Source organism: Oncorhynchus mykiss, chromosome 27, assembly GCF_013265735.2.
Source record: "Oncorhynchus mykiss isolate Arlee chromosome 27, USDA_OmykA_1.1, whole genome shotgun sequence".
Taxonomy (NCBI): domain Eukaryota; kingdom Metazoa; phylum Chordata; class Actinopteri; order Salmoniformes; family Salmonidae; genus Oncorhynchus; species Oncorhynchus mykiss.
In genome coordinates, this window is record NC_048591.1 from 24500038 (window position 1) to 24510935 (window position 10898).

The 10898-nt window shown below is 42.5% G+C and overlaps 1 protein-coding gene across 1 annotated transcript; it reads right to left on the reverse strand.

Moving 5' to 3' along the window:
* Positions 1-225: 225 nt before the first annotated feature.
* On the reverse strand, positions 226-1684 carry LOC110507140 (forkhead box protein G1-like). The gene has a single exon (XM_021586997.2). The coding sequence runs from the start codon at positions 1531-1533 to the stop codon at positions 226-228; it is 1308 nt and encodes a 435-aa protein (XP_021442672.2). The 5' UTR covers positions 1534-1684.
* Positions 1685-10898: the final 9214 nt, after the last annotated feature.

Below are 10898 nucleotides of genomic sequence, written 5' to 3' on the forward strand. Positions count from 1 at the left end.
AGTAATACGTTTAGATGGAAATTGCACATTCAAGCGTGATTGGCGATTATTTAAAAACGGATGATGAAATAAACGTTTTCTTTCCAAAGACAGATAGGACTATTTGGATAATAGCAAACTCACATCAATTATTTAAATCAATTTCGCAGTATTGGTAGACATTCGAAAGATACAATACTTAAAGGGAAACATACGTTTTTAATTTAAATATAAAATTAAATATGGTCATTTCCCTGCATCCCAAGAAAGATTGGTGTTGAGGGTGCTCGTGTGGCTGCTTGGAAGAAAATAATTAGGGAACTCCATGCATAAACTCCCCAAGCAATCCGATGGTCCATTCTTTCCGGAGTAAATGTGTCCGGCAGGAGATGCCTTGGATGAGGGGTACTCCTCCTGGCACCATGCATTGAACGTCACCGGGTGGGGTACCTGGTGATGCGAGTAAAAATAACTCGCTTGTCCGGAGAGCAGGTTAAAGGAACAAGGGTTAGGGAGAGACAAAGTGTATGGCAATGATGAAGAGGCGAATGTTGTGGCTGCGCTCATTTGGTGATGGCGACAGTACTGCGTACCTCCACTCATGCCAACATAAGACGACTCTTGGTTTGTTTGGAAGAGTCGGTCTGCCCTAGCATTTATGGCACTCACGGTGGTGTGGTGTGACCGTTGAGAAAGGATCGAGGTGGCATAGTTGGACTGATGGGGCCCTACATATGACCCTGTGCCCGGGTATGAGTGCGCAGGATGTTGAAGGTTTAGAAACGATGGCACCGGCCAATAAAATGACCCAGGGAACGCCAGCCCGGCGGCAGTGGTGGTCAAACGGGAATCCCGTTTAATTGCCAGCTTTGCCCGGGTGCCCGCCGTGGAACGGCACCGGAGTTTACCAGTTGTGCCAGCTATGAACATGTTCTCACTTGAAGGGTCAAGCATCCAGTAGTTGCCTTTGCCTGGGTCATCATAATGGCGAGGTATTTTGACAAAGCACTTGTTCAGACTCAGGTTATGTCGGATGGAATTCTGCCATCCTTGTCTATTTTCTCGATAGTAAGGGAAATGACCTATGATGAACTCATAAATGCCGTTGAGGGTAAGCCTTCGCTCCGGGCTCTGGCTAATAGCCATCATTATCAGAGCGTTATAGCTGAAAGGAGGTTTCTCCGGTTTTGCTTTTCCCTCTACTCCTCCACATGTCTTCACCTCTCCAACTCTCTCCGTATCTTCTCCGTCTTCCCTTTTGCCATTTCTGGAGACTCGTTTGTCCTCTTGGACGGCGTATTCTGTATTATCACAGTTTTTGTCTCTATGTAAATCATATTTTCCATCTTGAGCACTAACTTCTTTAGGCCTAGCAGATAGCCCCGAAGAAATGTGTTTTCTGGAAAGGGGCTTGGAGCATCGGGAAAGGATCCCATCCAGTGCGGTGCCGTCGTCACTCATCACTCCCTCTCGTCGAAACAGCAAGCTGCTGATGCTGAATGAAGACTTGTTGAAAAATCTGACAGGGGCTTTCAAATCCTCCATATTCAACATCACCCAGTTCCCACGGTGTCTGGCAGTCCGAAGAGAAGGAATGTCTAAATCCACGAAATAAGACGCACAACGTATTAGGGTGCGAAAGACAAAATGCGCCCCTCGTGCGCTGCCAACTTCACTGACTGACCGATGAACTCACAGGTTCAATTATAACACTTCCGAGGAGCGTGACACTCAAACCTCTCACCTGCGTCTCGCCCTTTGTTACTGCCTCTTTCTACTCCTTTCCATCTGTTTACACAATAACCTGGCAAACAGCCAATCAAAGACGAATTAGGTGAAGGTGTGTAAGTAATTCAGGAGGAGGTAAACTCTTAAGGTAAGTAAACAAACAGAGAATTTAAAAGAGACATAGGTGCGGGGCAGCTTGTGACGCCTAGACGTCTGCCTGCAGGGCATGCGGCTTCCTGCACAATAGTTGACAAGTAAGATTTGTTGTAACGTCAAGGCGTACAGCATGAAGCTGCATTTATGTTTCATATTTTCCTCTCCTTTCTCCCCCTTAATCCTACACCATGCAATACAAGAGTACACTTGTTTGGAATGTTGTGCCTTTAAACATCGCTTACAATGTTGAAACATTTACAGGTAGGCCTACAAGCTTTTCTCCCTTTGACAAATTATGTTTTATTTATTTTTTTGTATGATTTGCGAAGCCATTTCAATTAAATTCCAAAAGCTTAAACGCATCCAGCACAACACAAGGACAATATGTTTTGGCCACCCAAAACTGAAGTCCCATCCAGTTTTCTGTCAATAGTTAGTATTTGTTCAGCAGCATATTTTTTTGTATTTACTCTATTCATGTGAGTTACTCTTACACCTTTCTCAGTTCTTATTTCCTAGAAAACTTTATAGCAGCACACTCATAGAAAAATGAATATAATGGTATGTGGACAATTTTATGTGAATACCAAAATAAATAATAACGTTTAGTCTTAATATTTCTACTAAACAGATGCATTTTACAACTTTAATATTTTACCTCTACAATTACACTGTGAATGGGTGGCAACTTACAACAGATAATTTCAGAATCTGTTTGCACATCAATTTCCAGGACCGAGTTTAGGTAACCCTGCTAGTATCGGCCATGGCTACGATGTTCTGGGTAATCTCTTCCACCAGCCAACTCTCTCTGTCTTTCGAACCAGTAGCAATTGAGTCTGTGGATGATGTTATGTTCAGGGGATTTGAGATGTTTTAGTGCAGCATATAGTCTCTCCCCAGGACATTCGGTGTCCCTCAAGTCTCTGTGCCCAAGTAGGATAAATACAGGGTGAAAATGTCCCTGGGAAACCCCACACTGCAGGAGCTGTTTAACAGATGAAACAGAGAAGCATAACCCATTGGTACCAATGCCTTACTCACTGTAAGGACCGGGAGATGGAAAGTCCAATATTGTGTTTTTTACTGTTGAAGTTGCCCATGAAGGCAATGGCCAAAGAGTTGTGGTTGTTGCCCTTGGTATGTGTGCCCATAACACCCCAGCCACGGCCCTCATACACTGTGCAATCTCCCCCAATAAGAAAGGTGCAAATGCCAGAAAACAGTTATTATGCATATAGTATTATCCTAACACAACGAATGATGGAAAATACTTGGAAAGGAGAGGTCACTCACTTGTATCCAATGTCATCAAAGTTCCTATCCTGCATATGCATTCTCTGTATGTGGATGAGCTGGTCCATACATTCTTGGATGCCCCCGCAATGCAGTGCCGTGTGGTGTATGACAACTCTTTGAGCAGGATACTTGAGGGTCTCCCGGCATTGCTGCTGCTCCCCACTGTCCCCGAGTAACCACCTCTATTGAAATACATACACATGGGTAACTAACCACAGTAAATCTGTACCATATCCAAACTGTAGACCTAACAATTCACTTTAGTTTACCCATTCATAACAAAGTATCATCAGAAATCATTACCTTTCGACAGAACTCATATAGGTACTTCCTTACCAGTGACTCTTACGTCCATGTATTATACTATCCAGAATTACTTTTAATTTCGTCGCTAGAGGTCATTGAAAAGAGGCAGTTTCCTTGACGTTCCTTAGAATAAGTGACTTGTTAACAACATATTGTCAAAGGGTATGTGGACTGTGTTTCTCCAGCGGGTTATTACATGTTCTGCATACTTTCCTTTCATGTGCATGCCAATCATATTACTCATGCTTTTCCCAATGACACTATTACACTCAGTGGGTCTAAAACGCATTGAAAAATACACATTTGGAAATACACTGCAGTGGCCAAAAAGATATGCCTATGTAACAGTATAACTTTAGACCGTCCCCTCGCCCATACCCGGGCGCGAACCAGGGACCCTCTGCACACATCAACAACTGACACCCACGAAGCATCGTTACCCATCGCCCCACAAAAGCCACGGCCCTTGCAGAGCAAGGGGAACTACTACTTCAAGGTCTCAGAGCAAGTGACGTACCGCTAACTAAGCTAGCCGTTTCACATCCGTTACACCTAGATACAAAAAGGGAAGTCGAAGCTACACCACTAAAGAGTAACATTTCATATGCCCAACTATAAAAGATAATACCTTCTATATTTCAGATCTTTTTTTTGGATGCAAGTATTACAACAGAGATCAGGTCACATGATTGCGTAACAATGGAAATTCAGGAAACATTTCAAATACACAACAGTGGCATGCAGTCTTAGAGAAGTCTTTCAATCAAGTTTTTGAAAGAAAACAGAAGCATTTCACAACAAAAGTTTGTCTTTTTTCATTTCAAATACATGTAAAAAAGTACTAGAGCTAATACATTAACACAATAATGTCCCAACAGGTGTTCCTCCACAACATGGTAAGAAATGGCATTTAAATGGTCCATACAAATCTTAGCAGTTCCTGTACGTACACTCCAACAAGATGATGAAGATTTAACACACAAAGTTAGTATTCCTGTAACAGTTTCTGATTTGGCATTTTAGGTATTTTAGGCCCACACAACCACCAGTCTTTCTGTTTTCAGCAACAGTGAACCCCAGTGAGACATGGTGAACTGTTGGGCAATAGCAGAGACTGTGGATGCATACATCAGACCTCCTCTTCATCCTCCTCACTCTGCCCAGCGGTGTCCACAGTGAGGGGCTGTGCAGACATAGTACAGCCTCATGACATCCTGCATAGAAAATAAATCAGTAACTTTCATATACACCACATACCAATGTCTCCATATAGCTCAGTGGACTCTATAATACTCTAGTATTTCTAGATTTACCAACTATTTGGGGACAGTGGGTGTTCTATGATTAGCAACGTACCTCAGCCTTCATACTGTGTGACTGGAAAAACACTGCCACCTTGTGGCCGCACTTGAAAAGAGAGGGAAGAGATCAATATTTTAGATTTATCTGGAAGGGAGATACCTAGTCAATTGTACAACTTAATGCATTCACATGAAATGTATCTTCCGCATATAACCCAACCCCTCTGAATCAGAGAGGTGCGGGGGCTGCCATAATCGACATCCACGTCTTCAGCGCCCGGGGAACAGTGGGTTAACTGCCTTGCTCAGGGGCAGAATGACAGATTTCTACCTTGTCAGCTGACATTATTTTGAAATGATAGAGATAGTTTGTGAATATAAATAGTGTGGAGAAATTGCCTGGTTTCAGAGAGCTAGAGGAGGGAGATAGAGAACGAGGGTTTGTTTGAGTGTGTTTGTGTTGGCCACCCTCACTTTGGGCAGGGGTGATCCTCTGTCTGAGGTAGCGTTGGATCCTGGGACACATCTGCAATGATCTGCTCAGCTCACTGAGGAGAGAAGAGACAGAGAGGTGAGACAGAGAGAAGAGATAAAGAGAAGAGACAGACCTGCCAACCCTGTCCAAGTTTTAAGAGTACCAGATCCATCCGGCAAATTGGGAGATTCAACTCGAGCACACACCGAATTGGGGTTTTCTTTTCCTCATGTGTGCTGTTTGTGAGTCTGATCGCAAAATGTCTTTCTTGACAGCGTTCCATTTACACATATGGTGAAAGTCACAATCAATATCTAATTTTTTAAAACATTTTATTAAACAAATAATAACAAGTTATTTGTTAAAAACCTCTTGAGGATAGGGAGACGCTAGCGTCTCAACTGGCCAATAGCCAGGGGAAATGCAGAGCGCAGATTCAAATAAAATGCTATAAAATTCAAACTTTCATTAAATCACACATGTAAGATACTCAATTAAAGCTACACTCGTTGTGAATCCAGCCAACATGTCAGATTTTTAAAATGTTTTTTGGCGAAAGCATAAGAAGCTATTATCTGATAGCATGCACCCATCTTCACCAGTAGTAAACAAAAGAGCTAGCGTAGCAAGCGCTACACAAAACGCTGAAATAAAATATAAAATATGCATTACCTTTGACGAGTTTCTTTTGTTGACACTCCAATATGTCCCATAAACATCACAATTGGTCCTTTTGTACGATTAATTCCGTCCATATACAGTGCCTTGCGAAAGTATTCGGCCCCCTCGAACTTTGCGACCTTTTGCCACAGTTCAGGCTTCAAACATAAAGATATAAAACTGTATTTTTTTGTGAAGAATCAACAACAAGTGGGACACAATCATGAAGTGGAACGACATTTATTGGATATTTCAAACTTTTTTAACAAATCAAAAACTGAAAAATTGGGCGTGCAAAATTATTCAGCCCCCTTAAGTTAATACTTTGTAGCGCCACCTTTTGCTGCGATTACAGCTGTAAGTCGCTTGGGGTATGTCTCTATCAGTTTTGCACATCGAGAGACTGACATTTTTTCCCATTCCTCCTTGCAAAATGATGATACAGAAATGAGAAAGAGAGATGAGACAGATAAAAGACAGATGGCCTAATTGCCCATGACAGAGGTTTATTTGAGTGTCTGAGCATAAGTGGTGGGAAATAGGGATCACCTACTCAACCGAGTGGGTGATCTTTTTTAAATGTATTTTTATTTCACCTTTATTTAACCAGGTAGGCAAGTTGAGAACAAGTTCTCATTTACAATTACAATTGCGACCTGGCCAAGATAAAGCAAAGCAGTTCGACACATACAACGACACAGAGTTACACATGGAGTAAAACAAACATACAGTCAATAATACAGTATAAACAAGTCTATATACGATGTGAGCAAATGGGGTGAGATAAGGGAGGTAAAGGCAAAAAAAGGCCAAGGTGGCAAAGTAAATACAATATAGCAAGTAAAACACTGGAATGGTAGATTTGCAGTGGAAGAATGTCCAAAGTAGAATTAAAAATAATGGGGTGCAAAGGAGCAAAATAAATAAAATAAATACAGTAGGGAAAGAGGTAGTTGTTTGGGCTAAATGATAGGTGGGCTATGTACAGGTGCAGTAATCTGTGAGCTGCTCTGACAGTTGGTGCTTAAAGCTAGTGAGGGAGATAAGTGTTTCCAGTTTCAGAGATTTTTGTAGTTCGTTCCAGTCATTGGCAGCAGAGAACTGGAAGGAGAGGCGGCAAACTAAAGAATTGGTTTTGGGGGTGACCAGAGAGATATACCTGCTGGAGCGCGTGCTACAGGTGGGTGATGCTATGGTGACCAGCGAGCTGAGATAAGGGGGGACTTTACCTAGCAGGGTCTTGTAGATGACATGGAGCCAGTGGGTTTGGCGACGAGTATGAAGCGAGGGCCAGCCAACGAGAGCGTACAGGTCGCAATGGTGGGTAGTATATGGGGCTTTGGTGACAAAACGGATTGCACTGTGATAGAATGCATCCAATCTGTTGAGTAGGGTATTGGAGGCTATTTTGTAAATGACATCGCCGAAGTCGAGGATTGGTAGGATGGTCAGTTTTACAAGGGTATGTTTGGCAGCATGGGTGAAGGATGCTTTGTTACGAAATATTTTTTTGAAGCTTTGAAGCTGGCATTGAAGCTTGCCTGGAGGGTTGTTAACAGTGCCCAAAGAAGGGTCAGAAGTATTCAGAATGGTTTTGTCTGCGTAGAGGTGGAAGAATCACCCGCAGCAAGAGCGACATCATTGATATATACAGAGAAAAGAGTCGGCCCGAGAATTGGACCCTGTGAATTTGACACACTGAACTCTATCTGAGAAGTAGTTAGTGAACCAGGCAAGGCAGTCATTAGAGAAACCAAGGCTGTTGAGTCTGCCGATAAGAATACGGTGATTGACAGAGTCGAAAGCCTTGGCCAGGTTGATGAAGACGGCTGCACAGTACTGTTTTTTTATCGATGGTAGTTATGATATCGTTTAGGACCTTGAGCGTGTCTGAGGTGCACACGTGACCAGCTCGGATACCAGATTGCATAGCGGAGAAGGTACGGTGGGATTCGAGGTGGTCGATGATCTGTTTGTTCACTTGGCTTTCGAAGACTTTAGAAAGGCATGGCAGGATGGATATAGGTCTGTAACAGTTTGGGTTTAGAGTGACTCCCCCTTTGAAGAGGGGGATGACCGCAGCCGCTTTCCAATCTTTAGGAATCTCAGACGATACGAAAGAGAGGTTGAACAGACTAGTAATAGGGGTTGCGACAATGGCGGCGGATAATTTTAGGATGAGAGTGTCCAAATTGTCTAGCCCAGCTGATTTGTAGGGATCCAAATTCTGCAGCTCTTTCAGGACATCAGCTGTCTGGATTTGGGTGAAGGAGAAGGCTGTTGTCTGCTTCTTGTTGATGGTCACAGTTCCTGCACTGTCGAGATACACACAACAGCCAAAAATGTAAACTACATTCATGCATGTACAGTGCCTTGCGAAAGTATTCGGCCCCCTTGAACTTTGCGAACCTTTTGCCACATTTCAGGCTTCAAACATAAAGATATAAAACTGTATTTTTTTGTGAAGAATCAACAACAAGTGGGACACAATCATGAAGTGGAACGACATTTATTGGATATTTCAAACTTTTTAACAAATGAAAAACTGAAAAATTTGGAGTGCAAAATTATTCAGCCCCCTTAAGTTAATACTTTGTAGCGCCACCTTTTGCTGCGAGGTGGGAGACTCTGTCCATAGGACAACAATCAGTCGCATATTGCACAAATCTGGCCTTTATGGAAGAGTGGCAAGAAGAAAGCCATTTCTTAAAGATATCCATAAAAAGTGTTGTTTAAAGTGTGCCACAAGCCACCTGGGAGACACACCAAACATGTGGAAGAAGGTGCTCTGGTCAGATGAAACCAAAATTGAACTTTTTGGCAACAATGCAAAACGTTATGTTTGGCGTAAAAGCAACACAGCTCATCACCCTGAACACACCATCCCCACTGTCAAACATGGTGGTGGCAGCATCATGGTTTGGGCCTGCTTTTCTTCAGCAGGGACAAGGAAGATGGTTAAAATTGATGAGAAGATGGATGGAGCCAAATACAGGACCATTCTGGAAGAAAACCTGATGGAGTCTGCAAAAGACCTGAGACTGGGACGGAGATTTGTCTTCCAACAAGACAATGATCCAAAACATAAAGCAAAATCTACAATGGAATGGTTCAAAAATAAACATATCCAGGTGTTAGAATGGCCAAGTCTAAGTCCAGACCTGAATCCAATCGAGAATCTGTGGAAAGAACTGAAAACTGTTGTTCACAAATGCTCTCCATCCAACCTCACTGAGCTCGAGCTGTTTTGCAAGGAGGAATGGGAAAAAAATTCAGTCTCTCGATGTGCAAAACTGATAGAGACATACCCCAAGCGACTTACAGCTGTAATCGCAGCAAAAGGTGGCGCTACAAAGTATTAACATAAGGGGGCTGAATAATTTTGCACGCCCAATTTTTCAGTTTTTGATTTGTTAAAAAAGTTTTAAATATCCAATAAATGTCGTTCCACTTCATGATTGTGTCCCACTTGTTGTTGATTCTTCACAAAAAAATACAGTTTTATATCTTTATGTTTGAAGCCTGAAATGTGGCAAAAGGTCGCAAAGTTCAAGGGGGCCGAATACTTTCGCAAGGCACTGTACTTGTTTAAACAATTTAATGCCCAAACACTTCCAAACCAATAAGGTAGTGCATGAAACTAGCTAGCTAATCCATTTGGAGGGGGTATGAATGAACATCAGTCATCACACTTACTGCATAGAGCAGGATGCGATTCTCCTTGTCTTCTTTGGGATACAACATGTTGTTGTTGTAACAGAATGGAACAATTTTGTTATAATATTATAACTAGGTAGACTATCCTGGTCCTGTCAGAGAAGAAGACTGCAACAAAATATAATAGCTACTAGCTAGTCTTTAGCTAGCAGGATAATGTTATCTAGCTACTACTAACTTAGTTATACATCTTCTAACTTCTTTAGAGCTTCTTGCCGTTCTTGACAAAATCGGATCCAAACAAATCCTCTATAGCCATTTGAATTTGTTTACAAATATAATCTACTAAATAATATCATAACTCAGTTTCAGGCTATCAAGCTAGCTATCTAGCATCAGCGTATCTTCAGCAACACATAAATGTTTTTTACGGTTCACGGGATTTCAGAAACGTTCTAAATAAAAGTTCCCCACTTATTAGTAGAAAAGTGTCAATAACCTGTATTTGTTAATGATATATGAAAAATATTGTCTAAACATGAACAATTATTTATATTTGTTCATATTTAAGTGGCATTTGCATTAAATTGCGGTCAAATAAATTCCCCCAATGTGAATCACTGCATATGGAATACATAATGGCTTATAGAGCAAAAACTATTCTGGGTCGGCCAAACAAGGCAATCGGGGGAGAATGGCTTTGGTCAGGTCGGTGACCAAGAACCAGGTGGTCACTTTGACAGAGCTCTAGAGTTCATCTGTGGAGATAGGAGAACCTTCCAGAAGGACAACCATCTCTGCAGCACTCCACCAATCAGGCTTTTATGATAGAGTGGCCAGACGGAAGCCACTCCTCAGTAAAAAGGCACATGATAGCCCACTTGGAGTTTGCCAAAAGTGAGCTAAAGACTCTCAGACCATGAGAAACAAGATTCTCTGGTCTGATGTAACCAAGATTGAACTCTTTGGCCTGAATGCCAAGTGTCACGTCTGGTGGAAACCTGGCACCATCCCTGCGGTGAAGCATGGTGGTGGCAGCATCATGCTGTGGGGAGGTTTTTCCATCGGCAGGGACTGAGAGACTAGTCAGGATCGAGGCAAAGATGAATGGAGCAAAGTACAGAGAGATCCTTGATGAAAACCTGCTCCAGAGCGCTCAGGACCTCAGACTGGGGCGAAGGTTCACCTTCCAACAGGACAACGACCCTAAGCACACAGCCAAAACAATGCAGTGGCTTCTGGACAAGTCTCCGAATGTCCTTGAGTGACTCAGCCAGAGCCCGGACTTGAACCGTGCAGCTATGCTCCCCATCCAACCTGACAGAGCTTGAGAGGAT

What these genes read in the sequence shown, in the direction of transcription:
- LOC110507140 (XM_021586997.2), bottom strand. Translation starts at nt 1,533, where the DNA reads ATGTTGAATATGGAGGATTTGAAAGCCCCTGTCAGATTTTTCAACAAG.